General features: G+C 40.1%; 1 protein-coding gene across 1 annotated transcript; it reads right to left on the reverse strand.

The window, feature by feature from the left end:
- Positions 1-11,104: 11,104 nt before the first annotated feature.
- On the reverse strand, positions 11,105-12,087 carry LOC138287093 (olfactory receptor 5AP2-like). Its single transcript, XM_069227456.1, has one exon. The coding sequence runs from the start codon at positions 12,059-12,061 to the stop codon at positions 11,105-11,107; it is 957 nt and encodes a 318-aa protein (XP_069083557.1). The 5' UTR covers positions 12,062-12,087.
- Positions 12,088-19,890: the final 7,803 nt, after the last annotated feature.

The raw sequence follows: 19,890 nt of genomic DNA on the forward strand, positions 1-19,890 counted from the left end.
ACGCATACCTTATTTTTCCACGCATCTTCTCCTCTGTGGTCTCCATGAGTGTTATTTTTTTACGCAAATCAGTTACTTTGTGTAATCACGAGTCAACTGTTGAATTCTCAGTTTTAAGACTCTTTTTAAACTTGCAAAAGTGATAATTCAACTTGTGCTTATTGAATCTATGTCGATTTGACCTTATTTTATTCAGATAAATATAATCTATTTTTCTAATCCTGTGTTTTGTGTTTTTGTGGTGTTTTCACTGTATTACTGTATGAGTTATTGCACAAATACTTCACACATTGCCTTCTAAGTTAAGTCTGACTGCTTAGTGCCAAGCTACCAGAGGGTTGGCATAGGATCATTTGGATTGTGTGTGACTTACCCTGACTAGGATTGTGGTCCCTACTTGGACAAAGGCATATACCTCTCCCAACTAGAGACCCCATTTCTGACAATGATGAATAATACAAGGCTATTATAGTTAAAATGAGAATGAGATTGCAAACACCTAAAATTTTATGAAATGCTTTTGAAAGCCTGTATTTGAATTTCTGCTGGTCTGTTAGAAATATAAACCTAGAAATCCCATTCACACTTCTCCCAGGTCAGTGATGGTGAGCCGACATTTTGAGGAATCGGTTTTCAGAGTTCAATAGCAGGTTGCACATAGGACCAGCATAGTAGCCCTCTGGAGTTAAATAAATCCTCTCTCAAGTGAAAAATCAAGGATTCTATACACAGATTTTCTCTAGAAATGTGGACATTTCATAGTCGTCGTCCCCATCAAATATCAGTCTCAGTGACAAAAATGGCATTTACGTATAATAAGGAGAAATATACTGCATGGAATCTACTCTTCAGAATACATATTTTGAGGCTTTCTCATTTTATTGGTGAATATGAGGAATGGAGAATATTGCTATATTATATTCTGGTATGTGTATTTATATAATGCTTACTATCCCTAGCTTGCTACTCCGCGAGAGCTTCACATTAGTGATAAGTCAAGCATCATGTTTGTAGTTAAACGTATTTCATTTAGCTTCATGCAATGTGAAATATTCTTTTCATGCAGTTTAGTGTGAGATGCAGGATTCATATAAGGTAATGGTTCATGTACATGAGACAATGAGAAGTTTCACTCTCCTAAGAACATTGTCATGCATATAGACAATAGATTGTCATGCTACTTAAAGTCATGTATAATGATTATAAATTGTCATGCCATTTGTGCAATAGTTTTTGGGATACAGTCATTATACAAAGTATACAAGGTGTAGTTAGAGTCTGGTGAGTATAGACATTTAAAGCTATTTGATTGGACAGAAAAAATCTGATTTAGAGAGAAAACAGTCATGCATGTTTGTAGTTCATTCATTTTGTTTTGTGCTGTAGTGTTCTCATTCGTTGTTTTATTTATGTGGATCTTTCTATACTCCTGGAAATGCCTAAAGTGCCATCATGGGTAGCGTGGGTGCATTATTGATGTAGCACTTTCCGTAAGGACGTAAGGAGCTGCAGTTTCCATTGGGCTTAGCTTGCCTTTTGGAGTGCATGTGAGAGTGTTGCTTGTGCTTGCTCTGTGTGGAACATTATGATGGGGTGCAGGTGGTTTGGTGACATGTCTGGTGAACAAAATGATGAATGCCAGTGCATTGTTGAATTAAATCAGCATAGAGTACTGTATAGTTTATGCAGGATTGACAGAGAGGAATCTGCTGGAGGAACCAAGGAGTTGTCGAATATATGAAGTCGACAAAGGAGCAATAGAATAGAAACAGGGAAGCAGCACATGAAAGCCCTGGTAATCTATTAGGAAGTACTACATGGAGTCTACCTAATTGCAGAGAAGCAACACAATGGTGGCAAAGTTAAAACAGCGAAGAAATAATGTGTGATGTTCACGCAGGATTAAGTATGACTGGGTTATTCAAAAGTTAGAAATGAGGAAGATAACCTAGGTTGTACCTGGCCAAAGATGCCCTGATGGGGCACATGCCACAGAAAGATGCCCTTAACTTTCCATCTTTTACCTGAAAATCTGGGCTGCAAACTCATGAAGGAAACAATTAATAAGACAGCGGAAAAGTAGGAGTGGATGTAAAAAAAGAAAGGTAACATAAAAAGAGAGGGAGTGGCTGGGAAAGACAGATAAAAGAACACGTAAAAAATACTACATGTAGGAATCTTGACAAATTGCTGTGGACTGTTTACTCCTGAATGTCTTTAAAATGTTGGTTCTTCCAAGAAGAGGTGCAGCTTGTCTTTTCAATAACAGAGCTTATCCCCCAAGGCCATTCTATGCCCTAAAAGTCCAAACAGTGGGTAACCACAAAATGTCACCCTTTACCTTGAATGCACTTAACCACAGTGAAGGTAGGCCGCGGAATGCTCTGTGGAATTTTAAGTAAAATCATTCATGTACCAATAAAAAACGTTCACAATAAGAATATACTTCTTTATGATCCATTAAGTAGTGTTCCTCAAGGATCAGGCATCAAATGATCTGGTCATAACTAATGATAATTGGTGATAAATCAAACACAATCCAAGTTTGATGTAAGGATGATGATATTATATTGGGCAACATCCAATAGCAAACTAAACTATATTTATTTCTCTTGTTCGTTGATATAGGTGAACATTTATTATTCAAGGAAAATGTGCCATCATAAATCACAATGCGTAATAAACCTTAAAACAAATAAAATGTTTGACTTTGGCATTTTCTATCAGAAAATGACAGACAAATTTGCTTAAAGGCAGTTGAAAATTTATGACGTGTACAGCCGTTCCAGAGAGTTCTTGTCGTAATGGCTGGAAATGTAAATGCAAAATTAAAAATCAGAGGTGATTAAAAATGTTGAGCATTACGTTATAGGAGGAAACCATTCAGAAGTCTGTAGGACGTGCCACACAATAAGTAAAACCGATCTGGCTGGCGGATGTGTGTGGAGCATGTCAAAAACGTTGCTTCAGCCTCACTGCAGATATAACTGATATGTGAATGAATCTGCCCTTTCTTTAGAAGCATATCAAAGTTGCTTATGACTTTCTTTTTCAGAGTAATCATGACTTCTCCCATTCCCCTGGAGGCCTGTCTTCCATCAATCACTATGTTATGGTCTGTGAGGTTATGTTATGTTTTGTGTATTTATAAAGCACACTACCACCCACAAGGGTATCCTGGAAATGATTAGTCTCCTGTCTTATAATTCATTTTTTGCTTTGGGAATGATGCACTAAACAGACAATTTTAGCACACCATTTTTTATATTCTCTGGTAGTGGTAGTGTGAAATCAAAATATTTTGTGTGTGAGGGTTCCAATAATATGCGGCATTTCCAGCACAATTGCTCTAAGAAGTTGACAATAATGTTGTAGGTTTAAAGACATTTATAATGTGACACACATTAAATGCTTTCATGAAACTCCAGATTTGCCAAGCACGCCTGAGCTTTGCAATTGGTGCTCCACCCAGGTAATATTTGAAAACTTGATTATGTCCTCTATAGACATTGGGCTGTGGGTAGTGGACACAGTAGAAATATTGGTACACAAAGAGTGAATTCATATTTGATTTGATGAGCACCACAAGCTCTATCTACAGTTTTTTGTTAGTATCATTAAAATGTGGCATGCCTTCAGTCCTTGAGGACCATTTTCAATGCAACTGTTTAGTCATTAAACTCAAACATAGTAACACATAAAGCAATGAAGACTTAGAAGAATAGAGCACGGTTAACTACATGCATTTCTTGCATGAAGCAATGGAAGACACGTTAAAACATACTTTATGACCTCTTGCATGATAATAGAGCTTGACCAATGCAACATATCTTGTATGTCTGACTGGTATTGGGAATCAAGTTGAACTATCTGTGTTCTGTCTGACAGTGGCACCTCGATCATTTATAAATTATGTTTTGTGGTCCCATATGATTTGTTGTTTTATTCTGCGAGGACATAAATAAGTCAGTCATCTCTATAAACCTGCTACTTGGAGCCCCTGAGAATTTCCTCTAATGGAGTTTTTTAGTATCTTTTACACTCCAGAAATGTCTCAAGTGTGTTGCAAATGTTTATGCTTTTATATTTTTGAGCAGCATCAATAATGTGTAGACTAATACAGTGCTGTTGCTTTTGAAACAACCTCTTTATGCTATGTAGAAGTGTGTTGTTTATGATATGTGTTAACTAGACTAGAGATATAAATTATAAATACATTTCCAAGATGAAAGTCACCCCTGCCGTCCAGGTCCCCCATCTGCCCAAGTCAGCAAACCTGAAAAGGAAGCACACATCGCTGGAGCAGCAGAGAGGAGAATGTCCTTGGCAGGATGAAGTGCTGGAGGCCGGGGCTACTCAGAGCCTAAAGATTCTTTGAACCAGGATTCAACAAACCTTGTTTGCTACAAAAGCCGGGGTGCACAGAGATGCTGTCCTGCAAGGACAGACAAGTGCTCATCATCTCCCAAGTTAGACAGCAGGAAGAGAAGACCAAGTGGACCGCTCCAGACTGCCACCTGTGGTGCAGAATTCAAGAGGTTGCAGAGAAGAGCAGATCCACTCAGTCTGTCGTCGTTGCTGTAGTTGCCTCCAGGTGCAGGGTAGTGACTCCTTCACTCCAAGGGAGATTCCTTGTAGTTTCCTAGTGCAGCTGAAGTCTTGCCAACCCCAGAGAATGCACAGCCGGGGAAATGTTGCAGTTGCATCAAAAGTGTATCTTTTGTGTGTTTGAGAAGGAGGTTGCATGGTACATGCACTGTGTGTATGACTAAGTCAGAGTAATTGAGCCGGTTAAATCCATTTTGAATGCTCATAATTTTGTGCACAAGATGGAGTTGATGTTTTTTTCACGGACAGTGGAAGTGTATTGCTGATATTCCTGAAGCTGGAGCTATGGAAACAAACTCACCCTGGACAAGAGGTAGTTATGATTTGAAGTCTACATGCATGGCATCAAGCTTGAAATGACTGTATAAGATCATGATATGATAGGCCATGATTCATGATTCTGAAGGTTTACAGTAAAAACTCATGAATGGGTGCCTGAGGATGCTGGAATGGGGCAGAGACTTTCATGCACTGGCACTAAAATACTTGCTGTCTTCGAGGCTCTGTTCATCCTGGCTTCATTAAAAAAACACCTGCATAAGCCTTAATGCATGTCTTACCATTTCTGAAACCATGCCTTTTGTGGTAGTGAGAGCCTCACGGGTGTGCCTCCCACATGTTAATCTCTAAGAAGAGGTTTTGTGACACCCTTGCCTCCTGCTATATCGAGATTAGGGAAAACTATGAGGATAAGAAAACCCCAATTTCTACAGTTTGAGTGCCACCTTCTCCACATTTAAGAAATACTCCCACTGAGATCACAAATTTGTATTTGAGGACCCTTCATGATATACACTCTACTTGGTGTCAGTGAAAAACTCTCTCTCAAGCAGCTATACTACAAACGTTGGCAAATATCCAGTCCTGAGTACTTTTATCAACTCTGGCTGGTGACTTCATGCCAGACTTGAAAATATGCAGTTACACATCTTGAACAAACCTACATTAAGGGGACATGAAATACTACAGACCTTTCCCCCTATTTCCAAACTTTCCTACAGTTATGGAATATCATTTAGTCAGTGGCTTTCTGGCAACACTGAAATTCTAGGGCTTTAAAATGTATGCAAACTGGTGTTTAGCCAAGGTATAGCGCAGAGGAAGTTATTCTGGCATCTTGTGGTGAGCTGAGATGCACAAGACAGTAGTCTTCACTGACTTGATGCTGGACATCTCTGCAGCTATCAACAAACCATCCCATCTTGCTTGACCATCTACAGGAGCTCTATGGATTGTCTCTAATGGTACTCCTTTATTTTAGATCAAACAAAATGTCTTTGGTGTGCAGGGTTTCACTTTTCTGTTTAAACAGTATGTTCACCCACTGGGCAAGCTGACTAGGAGATTGATTTCAAGGCACTCTCATATTTCAGGGGCATGCAACTGCTAGCTAAATGTGAACATCTTTCCTCAGATAGTGTTGTGCATCTCGGATACTGCCTAATAGCAGTTCAATATTGGATTCTGAAGAACTGGACATTCAGAAATTTAAAAAATGTAAGCAGCCTGTAAACACCTAGCATTGTATAAGGAGCTTTCAAAAGGCCATCAAGTCCCTTCTTAGCCCTCCCAGGCCACTGATGCTGAAGAGTCATTTTGAGTAGTCTGATTTCAGAATTTATTAACAGGGTGCATATATAGGACCAGCATAGCAGCCTCCTGGAATTGAATAAGTCTTCCCTAGGGTAATTAAAACCCAAAGATTCTATACACTTATTCTCTCAAGAAATGTAGGAATTATTAGTCATCTGCTCCACCACACATCACGCCCAGTGCAAAAAGGTATACTTACAGAAGATAAAGAGAAAAATAGTACACTGACTTCACACATGACAATGCATAGTTTTAGGCTTCCTTATCATTGGTGAAAATAAGCAAATAGTATATGTTGTGCTATGTGTATTTTTGTAATGCTTATATAATGCTAACTACCTCTGAGCATGCTATTCTGTGAATGCCTCACATTAGTCATTAGCTTTAAGTTAATTGTATTGATTCACTTGTTTTAATATAATTTGAAATATAATTTTCATGAAGAGTAGAGTATGATGTATGATGTACGATTCATATGTGATACTGATTAATGAACATGGGACAATACAAAGGTTCACTGTACTACTTGCATTTTTATGTTATGTGTATTTGTAGAATGCACTAGTCACCTATGAGGGTATCCAGGCACTTGAGCAGGTGTGTAGGTGTGTGGTCCTCACAGTTATTCGAATTGCCATATATTCAGCCTCTTGTAGAACTCAACAAGCAAGGAGGAGGCTTGGCTGTTTTGTGAGAGGTTGTTCCATGATTTAGGTGTGATGTATGAAAACACACCACCTCCTGCTCAGTTTTTGTTAATGCAGGGTGTTAGAAATTGGGTTGCTGATTGACTGGGGAATGAACCCTGGTAAAGCAACAGCCTCAATCTCTTGCAGGGAGAATCACAGAAACACACTAAGGACCTTATTTGGATTTCAGATCCAATAGGAAATGATAGAATTTATATTTCAGCGGACAGGATATCCCTCACTGTTATGACGTGAAGTCACCATTATCCAAAATCTAAATCAGGCCCTAAATTACCTGTGCTTAACTTTAGGTTGCTTGGCACAAAAAGCAGTCAGACTTAACTTAGAGGCAATGTTTAAAGTGGGTATGCAGGACTCAAACAGTAATAAAGTAAAAACACAACACAAGAAAAATCCCAAACCAATTTAGAAAAATACCGTAAATTTGAATAAATTATTTCACACCAAACTGGAGTTATAATTTTTGTTATGTTTTAGTAAAAATTAGCACCTAAAAGATCTAAGCACCAACCACGGCCATCTAGTTATGTGCGAGGGGGGCAAAGTAAAAAATTGTGGCCAACTGCGACAGAGTGAGGTTCAAATACAAAAAGTGGATTGGGCACCCTCAGCACTTACCTTCTGACTTAAAAGAAATTCTGAGAAAAAGTGTCTGAGAAGGTTTAGCTCCACAGAGCAAGGCTGCAGGAGGAGTCCAAAGAGGAAGCATCATCGTTGGTTTTCTGTGCTCTGAGTTAGTCTCCGAAATTGAAGTAAAAAATCTCCAGTGGGAGGAGACAGAGGGCTATAGCCGAAGAAAGTTACACAAGGCTGGATACCTCTTTGGTGAGGGACCACAGAAAAGGATTTGCTGATGTGCAGAAGAATGTAGCAGGAGAAGCTGCAAGGTCAATCCAACCAGCAAAGCAACTCAGGTGTATAGGCAAGCCGGTTGGTCACGGTCTCCTCCTGGTTCTGACAGCAGTTTTTAGCCAAACATTTTATAATTCCCCACTTTTGAGTTGTGGCTATCTTGTCTTCTTTGGTGCCACTTCCAAGGGTCCAGAACTTGGGGGTCACCACTTGGAGGGTCAGGACTCACTCAGGCTTTGTCCAGATGCGGGTTAATAAATTTAATAAGGAACCCCAATGTTATCCTGTGGGAGGGGTAGGCCTAACAATATTGATGTCATAGAGTATTGCATAACTGATGCCCTGTGTGAGGTCATAGGCAGTGCATAGTGAGGGTGCAAGTTATAGTGCAAGTTATAGTTACTGCTGATAACTATAACTGGTGAATGTGTGTGTGTTTCCAGTTTAAAATGTTGTCAATAGAAAATTTACTTTACTATAATGTTTCTTCAACCTTTGCTTTCAAAGACTGCGTTCTTAGTGGCCACGGTATTCCCAGACATGGGTCCTATGCTCACTGTGCCAGTGGATTTATGCTAGCCTGGCTGATGAGGGGTGATACCCCAAAAGTGGTCCCAGGATGCATGTTTCCAGTCCAGGGAGGACTGGCCGGGAAGTTCAGGCTTGACTATTCCGTTGGGGAGCAGGGTCAAGACTGATTTACATATGGCTGGGTCCAAACTGGGGTGGCATGATGAGCAAAAGAACAATAGATTCAACCCAGATCTGTGACTGGGAGTGAGTGTTTGAAAAGTTTCAACACTCCATCCATCATACTTGTTGTGATGCTGTTTTCAATAATGTGTCAGTGACCCATGTCTTTTTCCAAATGAGCTTCATGCTGGGAGAGCTGAGATTCAGTTTGTTTAATTAGTAACAGTTGTTGGGTTGATAGTATTAAACTGAAAGAGGTTTTGAATAGAAGAAATTCATATTCCAATTGTAGTTTTTCAATGCCACTGGATAAAGAAATAGGGTGAGGTGTGACTACTGTTCCATTGTTCATAATGTAGAATATTAAGAAGTCGGATTGAGGAGAGAGACAATGCGCCTTAGAGTCTAGGACGATTGACAAGTTTCTCAAGAGTGATAGAGAAGTTTATTGAAGGTCAGAAAAGAGAGTCAAAATTATGGGAACGAGGTTGTCAGATTTTGAGGAGAGAGAATCGGAAACAACAGATTTGTGGGATATGTGTATGTTTTTATTCATATTTACTGTTCTCATAGTCCACACTCTACTAAAAGCGTTTTTGTTCACCTACACAACATACATGGATAAAATAAACATACAACATAATTTGCATAAATACAGAAACATCAACTTTATAAAAACTGTATGTATTGCAATCGTAATCAAGTATAAAAAGCTCCATATCTACACCCATTGGGAGGTGGCAGGAGCAGTACACATTTCAAATAGCAGAGGAGAAACAATTGGCCTTTGAACAGAAAACACATTTACCAAATTCCTGTACACATTCCACAGTGGTCTGGAATTACAATCGCCATCTTTTGTGCCATTCCCGGAAAAAGTATATGTGGCAGCTGAAGGAGTGGAAAGGAAAAGGGGAAATGAGGCGATTCATAGGTTTCTAACAAGCATCAGAAACGGTAAAAATCCCAAATGTATCAGTTAGTTCATGTCACTTTTTTACAACATGGTTTTCTCCAGAATAATCAGCACAAAAACCTTTGACAGTATGCACACCTTCTGCGTTATTTGAATACTTATGCTTCATTCTCCTAAACATATCGCAATGCTAGTTTATCAAAGGCTTCCTATTTGATTGCTTGCTGCTTTCCACTACCTCTAATTGTCCACATGGTGGATGTTACATATCATGGTTTCTTTGCCAATTTATTGCTGAATTGTTCGGAAAGGTAGACCCTTGCCGTGCTTGTGTCTCTAATTCCTATGCCAGTCAGAACTGGGGCATTTTTCTTGCTTTTTGGTACAGGTTGAACTAGAGAGAACGCTTTAAAATCTGGGTATTTGCCAGAATGGTGCCAGAATCTTCTATATATTTGCTTTCGAGACACCCTCATGTAGCACTTTTACAATTTCAATTCATTCATTGATGAGCAGTGGTGTTCAATTAGAGAAATTTTGCTTCTCACCTTCTTTGCATTCCAACATTTTAAGTGAGCAGTGATGGTCAGTGAGAGAGTCCCTCCTTGCTTCTTACCTTCTTTTCACACATGCACCCGACTTGGCATTTTCACTTCTTGTGGACAACATCCACTTTGCTTCAGGATGGTGATTTAGATGGATGATATAACCTTTATTATAGCACTCAGCCATAGCAGTCACTGCAAGCTGTTCTATAGGGGTCCCAATCCCAACAAGTCCACAATCACGCAGTCTCCGAAAAGATAATTATAGGATCAAACACTTGCAGTGTAATAGATCTCACTCATATCAATACTAATCGCCAGTAAGTCCAGCTGTGAATATTTGACATAGTGTCATGGATTCATTCATTGCAAACCAATGTAATGCCGTTCATACATTATATTTTAAATCTAAATTACAGTTAGGGGAGATACAGATCTGGTGCAAAATAAGGAAGCAGCCTTGGACACCAGATCTGGTGTAAAATAAGGAAGCAGCCTTGGACACCTGGTAGTGACTTCCAAACTACGGCAACAGCTTACAAAAATTGTCTTAGCTGTGCGTGAAATTCTACTTTGCTTGAAATGAAATACATTAAAGAAAATACATTTTAAAGCACTCATACTCCCACAGACATCAAGATGATATGCTTCCACTATTCGAGGGCAGGGAGTTGTGGATGAAATAAGATTTGCTTTGGTTTCCGGAGAAATGAATACCTCTTTCATCACAATTGTTCAGTACATAGAGCATCTGCTTTTGAAACATCAGAGTTGTACTCTTGTTGTGGAAAGTGGCAAAACAAAATTGAATTGTATGCAGGCAGCATGATTAACTGATATTATTCAATCAAATATTGTTAAATGTTATTTGAATGAAATGAGGCACTGTGCTTACGTCTAGTTTTCTAGTTCTCAGTTTAGGTTTATAGTCACTTTCACTGAGTCTTGTAATTCAATTTCCCTTCTTCAGTCTCATTGTGACGTCTACCAGTATATGTGCTACAGTAGTTTTTGTATCGACATTCTAAGCTGCATTGTCCCTTCTTACAAAGAGAAGACTTTATGCCACAAGAAGCATGTCAACTTACATGTAGTCAATATTGTAAATAGTTACAAAGTTGTTCATGTCGGAAATCTTTATGGGTAAAGTCACAACAAAATGTATGTTCAACTTTTGACTAACTCAATCACCAAGCAAATGACTCTAACTTTGTTTTTGCCAGTTTTTTCAAGGCTCTTTTGACATCTTGGTTCCTCAGACTATAGATCAGAGGATTGAGCATTGGATTCACTACAGTGTAAAATATGGAGGTCACTTTATCCTGCATCACAGAATTACGTGAGTTTAGTCTGAGATACATGAAAAAGATGGTCCCGTAAAATAAGGACACCACAGCAATATGAGAAGCACAAGTGGAAAACGACTTTTTTCTCCCTTCTTTAGACCTAATACTTAGTATTGTGGTGATAATGAAAGTATAGGATATCAGAATAACACTGCAAGATCCTATTCCAAAAGAAAAGGAAATTACAAAAATGACCAGCTCATTACGGGAAGTGTCAGAGCAGGAGAGCTTCAGCAAGGGTGGCATGTCACAGAAAAAGTGATTGATTACATTAGATCGACAGAAAGACAAATTAAAAGTAAGCGTTGCTTGGACTGCAGCATTCAGGGCACTGCCACAATAGGCCAGAGATACCAACCACATGCATGTTCTTCGATTTATGATGATTGGGTAAAGCAGTGGGTTACAAATAGCCACATATCGATCATAGGCCATAACTGCCAATAGGAGACACTCAGAAGTGCCACACACGGAGAAGCAGAAGAGCTGAGCAACGCATTCATAGAAGGAGATGGACTTTGTATTAGAGAGGAAGCTGGCCAACATTTTTGGGGTAATCGCTGAGGAATAACATAAATCTACGCAGGAAAGATTACTGAGGAAAAAATACATCGGTGTCTGGAGGGTAGGATCAATTTTGATCAAAATGGGTATTCCAGTGTTGCCTGTCAGTGTGATAGCATACATGATAAGGAACAGCACAAAGAGTATAGCACATAGTTTTGGATCATCAGTGAGGCCCAAGAAAATGAATTCATTTACTGATGTCAGATTAGCACCTTCTGTAGACTGAAGCATTTTCAGTGTCAATAAACTGTGCTTCTTCGTTGATCTCTTGCTCAGAAGGGGGAGGAGCATCTTAGTAATACAGATGTCTTTGGTTTCACATACCGCACATCCAATGTGAAGCAGAGTCATTGGTTCACACACCAGCAATTCTACAAAAAAGGATATTAGAATTAAAATGAGAAAATATCATATGATGATCAAGTATTTTAAAATCATCCCTGGGGTGCCATATGTCGTATTTTCAAGAGCGACAGTGTTAGTAACTGCATTACAACACAGTCCATTAGATTTTGCCCTGAACAATTGAATAAATAGTGTGATCTCTCATAAGACAAGTATGATGCTATCCTCTATCAAACCATCTCACCTCAGTAACATTTAAGAAAAATCTGGCCTCTTCCCCCTCCTTGACCCCTGTGCATAATTTACAGTCATTCTACACTCTTATAATCCTAGAAATCAGAATAGGGTGGAAAGTGACTTTGCTCAAATGGATCACCTCATATCTAGACATCTGCTCTCAAAAAGTGGTCAACTCTACCTCCACAAACAAACGTCATCCACAAGGAGTACCCCAAGGCTCTATCTTCTCTCCCACCCTTTTCAACTTCTACCTGGAACCTCAGGGCACTCTCTAAACTTGTCAACATCTCATACCACTTCTCTGCAGGTGACACACAGCTGTACCAAAAAGCCACCTCAACCACGGACATAGAGGGGACCATTATGACCCTGGCGGTCCTGCTGACAGTGTGGTGGTGCAGGACCGCCAAATTATGACCATTGCAGTGAACTGTAGCGCCAGTCGGGTGGGACCGCCTGCCCGAAGGTTGACCATCTTCGGCCCGGCAGTCCACCTAACACCGCCTGCGTTATAATGAGTATTCTTACTCTGGCGGTAAGGATACTGGCGACAGGAATACTAATTCCTGTCACCACTAGAGGACTCCTCGATGTCCCCTCCCTGTAGGAGCCCCCACACCCCTGACCCCATCAGGAGCCACCCAACCCCCAAGCCCCGATCCATGTACTGACCCCCTCCCCGATCCCAGTACTGATCTCACCTCCCCCGATCCCTGTACTGTCCTCCCACTCCCCTGATCCCCATACTGCCCCCCTTATCAACGCACGCACACATAAACACATACATACATACACACAAACATCCACGCTCACTCATTCACACACACATGCACACACGGGCACAACACTCCCACCCCCCCCCATACACGCATTCACACACACACACAAACACACACCACACTCAACCCCCCCCCCCTCCCCTCTTGGTCGATCACCTTTCCTGGTAGTTGTCTGGGAGGAAACGGGGTCCATGGGGCCTGCTCCCCTGGCACCACCCCGTCACCACAACACCGCCACGCTGATTACAAATTTGTAATATGGCAGGCGGTGTTGTGATGACGTGGCGGTGCCAGCGGAGCAGCCTCCACTAGACTGCCAACTGCCAGTATGGCTGCTGGCGGCTATCCACCAAACCTATGGAAGAGTGCTGCCAGGAGTCATAATATGGTGGTCCCAAGACCACCATCACTGGTGGTTTCCTTGCAGGCGTGACTTTGGCGGTCAACCGGAGTCATAATGAGGGCCAGAGTTCCTCACCCTGGCACTAGCAAAATTAGAATCATGACTGTCCCAACATCACCTAAAACTAAATACACAAAAAACAGCATTCTTAGTGATCTTACCCTCCCAACAGCTTTACACTAGTCCACACTCAGCTGAAAGCCAGCAATAACCTAAAATGCCAACCATAAACATCCTTGCAGAAGAAAAAGACTCCTCAAACAAGTCTTCTATGGATGCTCCCTATGTATCTGAGAGAACATTCCTCCCTTCAATCAGAAACAATTATTTACTCAAAGTCTTCAAAGCAAAGAAAAAAAAAACTACTCATCCATCAATTTCCCCTAAATGGCCTTCCCTCAGAAACTAATTCTCTGGATCCATCCAAACTACGGTAAAAGCTACTGCCAATACATGAAGCTTAATGAATGAATGAATATAAATACATGTTACATTCTATTGTGCAAACACAACTGAGACCCACAAACCTCATGGTTCCACAAATCCCATTGGAAAGCACCCAGCCACAAACTGGAAAAGATTACACTGCAACACACCCACCAATCTGTAAAGAATGTTTAGGTCCCTAAAAACGTTGTGGCCTGTGCTCCTCCTGAAATAAATACAGCTATGTTGCTCTTGGAATAATTAGCTTGCTCTTGGAATATTAAGCAACTATACCTTGAGCTCCATGGTCATCCAATTTCAATGCTTTCACACAGATAACTTTGCCTGTATATGATTACCAAAGGAAATGGTGTATAATCTCTGCTGTTCTTGTAAAGCACTAAAGAAGGGCAATAGGCTGTGCTAGATAAATCCATCAAATAAATACACAGAAAAATGAGACTTTGAGTTATTCGTGAGATAGGCTTTCCCAGTGATAGACTACTGGACCTATATGCACTGTCACTGAATAAAACGGATCAGCTTGTAGTACCCTATCATTCTCTTTCAGTTTAATTTATTTTTAATTTGTTTATACAGTTTCACTTTGATTGTGATGTGTACATATTGACTTTGACTTAATATAGAGAGGACATGCACAAACGGGCCTATTTACCTTTTGCAAGCCTATACATTTCAGTGAATTGTCAAATGTATTGTTTGATTCATGATGTGAAATGGGTTACCAGATTTTTCAATAATGTCTTAGACTTGGGGTTGGATTTGCAAACATTTTGCGCTATGTTTACATCAAAAAAGGGATGCAAATCAGAATAAAATGTTGTTTTTTTATTTACTTTCCAGCGCAAATATAATTTTGCACTAGAAATTGGCTAAAAGTAATGCAAAACAGCAAGACTCATGTTAAGAGGGTGTTACATGTGTGGAAGATAGGTGTTCCCATGCAACCATCAATACTTTTTGAAGCAATACCCTATCTACCAAAAATCTGAGACAGGGCTTTGCATCAAAGATTAGCGCCACAGTAACACAAGGTAGTCCAAATTGCTGCCTTGTGTTGTTCAGCCCCAGAGATGTGTTACATGGATGAAGCATCGGTGTTCCCACACATCCACCCATGTATTTTGGTGCATTCCCAGATTTACCATTAGTGGTAGACCTGGGAATGTGTCAAAACCCTACACTGCCCCACAGGAGGAGTAACGAAGAGAAATATATTTATTTCACCTTGTTTTTAACTCTTTCTATGCATGATGCGTTCTACTGTACACATAGGAACAGGAAATGTCTCTCAGGTTTTATTTTGTGCAGGAAGGTGTCCCTTTTTAGCACAAAAGTGATCCTGCCTCCAATGCAGGCACCCTTGCACCATGAAGGACAGGAATGCACTATATAATGTTAAATAAACCGCATTATTGCCTTTTCCCTTTCGTGCAGAGCAGCAAGGTTGCTTGCTACATTGTGCTGCTCCCAAAAATAACAAATACAAGCCATAATATTTTGCACTGAAAGGATACCCTTCCAGTACACAACCTATTCTAGAATCACACACACATCCTTGCACTATGGTGCAAAGGTGTGTGCATGCCACCCAGTAGTAAAATTCTCCACTGGTGCTCTATATGTAGATACAGCACTCTCCTGCTCTCTCTTTCTAATGCAAAGCTGCGCAGAGCAGCATTTCTGGCTGTTGTGGTGCGTTGCATGAGAATTTAGTAAATCTAACCTTTGACCCTGGGAAATAAGCTAAACTAAGACTGCATTCCTTTAAAATATCAAGTATTTCAGAGTTGGATAGCCATTTGATTTACAATTCCAAATGTTTTCATGAATCAAGTACAAAATGCAACAAAATACATTTCAAATAGCAAGATTGACATGAGCCTCTGTGCAAGCAAGGACACGGGCCCCATGCGCAGATTAGATCATCATAATTTGGGCACATTGTCCCTATCACAAATGTGATAGTGGCACAGCTCTTGCTGTGTTCTTGACAGCTATACCCCCTCAAAACCTACATATAATGCGGCACATATGGAAAGAGAAAGTAACAAAGAGAAATAAAAAATGTTCTCCACGTTACACCTCACCTGGGAAGGCATGGCATTTTTACACATTCCTAGGTTTACTAGAGTTAGTAAATCTAAGAATGTGCCAAAAACCATAGGTGGATGCTTAGCAACACTAACCATAGAGCAACACAAGGCAGTGACTTCTGTTGCCTTCAGTTCCTCCAGATTTACTATGCCACACAAGGTAGCCCTATATAGCAAAGTAAATATCACTGAAGCCCTTGCATTGCCTTAATTCGCTCTGCGTGAGACAATGGCACCACAAGGGCTTTGTCCCATAACTTTCTCTTCTAAAGACTGACAAGCAGGTTGCAGAACACAAAGTTACTCAAAGAAGTAAACTTTAAAGAAGAGTTTTGCATTTTTGTATTCCATTCTGATTTCCCATCAAGAACAGGGAAAATGAAACTGGGCAGCAAATGTTTTGAAGGAATAGAGGTAAAGATCTGTAATGACTTCTAAACATCTGTTTACATTGTCCTATTTTACACAGAACATTTCAGGGTATCATGTCTGGTACTTTTTCATACTCCACCTTTCCCAGTTATCCTTCCTTCTTAACTGCATTATTGTACATACCTATTCCTGTCTTTTCAAGAGAGGCTAAGCTGTAATGTGTGGCATGTAGAACAATACATATGTAATGAATGAATACGGCCAGCCAACTGCCTTACAAAGAATTTAACTTTGACAAATTTATGGCTGCAAAATGAAAATATTCATGACCTCTACTTTCTGCATCCCTTCTCTTGAAACCCTACCACATTATGGGGCAGATTTATGAAAAGTGGTGATGCACCTAGTGCAGTACCACTTTTCTCGCGTTCCTTATTGCCACCCTAACGTCACCATGTGTGCACCACAATGGCGGTAGTTAAAGTGACTAGCGTCATAATTTTTTACATTACGCCGGCGCTTTGCAGGGTTAGCGTCAATAATTATGACGCTAATCCTGCAAAGCACCCAGAGGCCGATTGTAATCAATGGGATCCTGTTTTTAACGCTTGCACTTGGCAGGCTTTAAAAAGTGCCAATAAAAATGGGGCAAAAGAATCAAAAGGAACACCCCTCTTGCATACATTATGCCTAGCGCAGGCATAATGTGGAACAAGGTGTTACAAAGTGCAAGCATTGCACCACTTTGTAAATATGGCACAGCGTTTTTCGCCTTTCATCACCACATTAATGTAAATAAAATGACACTAATGTGGCATTGGAATGGAGCAAGCCCTCCATAAATGTAGGCCTTTATGCTTTTCTAATTCACATGCACCTGTCATATATATATTTTTCGAAATGTATGGAATACACATCTTGGAAAAGTACAGGACTACTGAAATCAACTTCAGTGAGAGGAAACTGACCAACCTAAAGCAACTGTTCATTTAGTAAATGTTATAAGTTAAGGCTGATCACTGGCATCTTCACTTTTACCATGCACCGCAGCTTTAGAGCATCCAACGAATGGAGAGCACCCCTGCAGACTAGAGCCAATAAATGTCTTAAAAATGCCAGGAGAGTGGCAGACAGATCTGTCCCTGGCACCAGGGTAAAGGGCACAGCACCTACCTTGTGTGGACCATCATCTGGCTGCCGAGCCTGGATCCGGTCGGTGTTTTATGGTCGGTTTGGCTCTTCAGGGAATCTCTTTTAGAATTTTCTGACTCGCATGTATCTCATGGGAGAGGTGGCTAGTCTTAATTGGCAATTAACTGGATTGGCAATTCATTCACAGCACATTTGCATCTGACTGCAGTTACAACAATAAATATTGCCACATAGTTCTAGTCAAAGAAGAAGGGTGTTTAAGAGTATTTTTGCTGCATTGATGTAAGATTCTTGTGTAAAGGATATCTGGTATTTCCTCTTTCTTTTTCTTGTGTGATGTACTGGCCTATGAAGCTTTGCTGGGTAAAACAAATTGATGATCAAATTCCTTATTATATATCTCTGCATGACTAGGCCAACTTTGTCCATTTGGTCCTATGGCCCGATACATGACTCGAGTTATGTGAGATATTTGCAAGACACGTTGCACTGGAGGCCATCACATCCATTGGGATCTGTTATAAAACAATCACTAATTTCACACTTTTTCCCCAGTGCCAAGTGAAGGTCATAGAACGTAATTGCTCATGACAGTACTGTTGAAAGTGACTTTCAGTAAAACAAAAATAGAAGACAAAGGTAATACTACTTGGATATCCCAATTTAGTCATGTTTTAGTGACTAGTTTACTGCATGATTATCTCGTACAAATAAACAGATACTAATATTTGACAGTGTAGTTGTGCGAGCTCTCGTGTAAAGACATGGGCTGTTGCCTCCTTATCATAATATTTAAAGATGAACAATTCAGCATCTCCACACACCTTGGGTTGTATTTCAGAAAATATTGTAAATGTCAAAATATGATAAATAATAAAGCTATCCCTTATTAGTTAATATCAACCCGTCAGCAAGTGAAATGGTAACTTAACTTTAATCACATTATCAACAACGTCCCATATTTAGGATAAAAAGACTTTTGAGAAGTGATATTTTTTACCCCAGAGAATGGTTTCTGAGCTGTAAATCCAAGCCACCTTCTATTAATCTAAACACTATGCACACTATGTCACACTATGTCAAACATGTTTTGATGTCCATGTACTATACCCTGACCTTCAGAGCAGCATTGCTTGTAAATAGTTACGCGAAGATAGGAAAACACACAGGGATTTAATCAATCTTTCCATTAGAGTAGTTCACAAGGAAGGACCAGCAGCAGAAGAGACCAAACTAAACTGCATTTAATTCCATTTGTTCACATAGGTGAGAGTATATTAATCAAGTGAAACGTGTAACTAAACTCACACCGAATATGTGTGTTGGACTAGGGTCACTCTCAAATGTTTTGCCATCACCACTCCTATATTGCTGAACTTGTTCTTGTTAGCTTTAGGACTCTTGACACTATAGCTCTACTAATCCGGGGCTAAAGTGCTTGTGCTCTCTTCTTTAAACGTGGTAATACTGGCTTACATTCAATTGGCATATTTAATTTACTTCTATGTCCCTAATAAAGAAGTATGCCATATACCCAGGGCTGGTAAATTAAATGCTACAAGTGGGCCTGCACCACTTACTGTGACAGAGACATGGGAAAATACATATTTGACCAGTCATAAACCTCTTTCTTTAATACACATGTCAACCTTAGGGTAAGCCCTAAAAGACAGTAGGGAAAGGTGCAGTGGACTTAAAAAGTTGGATTTGTGCTTTTGTGTTTTAACTTTCTTAGTAGTGAAAAACTGTGTGGCCAACCTCTCACATTGGATAACATTGGGTTATCCCTTACATTTAGTAAGTGATAACTTTTGGTTGGGAGCAGGTTGTCAGGATCCCATCTGTGTCAATGTCTCCAGGTGACCCAAAGCATGCTGTCAGCTTAATTCAGGTGCCACCAGGGCACAGTCTTTTGTTAGCCAAGTATTTACATGCATGCTCTTCACTGCGATGCCCTCTGAAACATCTGTTTCAAGTCATAATTGTCCTTCTGAAGTGCACTGTTGATGTTTCTTAGGTGTGCATTTGTATGCATGCTGTTTATTACTAGAGAACGTGTTTGGGAGTAATGGAACTTCATCTCCTATGATTCCTTGCAGTTTTATAGGCCGTCAGCAAGCGTCATGTTGCGGAGAGACATAACTATAAAAGCAGACCCACCCAACTGCACAACGCTTGTTATTACTTCGTTGGAGGTAGCAAGAGAGCTGCAAATTGAGGATTTAA

Source organism: Pleurodeles waltl, chromosome 4_1 (genome assembly GCF_031143425.1).
Source record: "Pleurodeles waltl isolate 20211129_DDA chromosome 4_1, aPleWal1.hap1.20221129, whole genome shotgun sequence".
Classification (NCBI taxonomy): Eukaryota; Metazoa; Chordata; class Amphibia; order Caudata; family Salamandridae; genus Pleurodeles; species Pleurodeles waltl.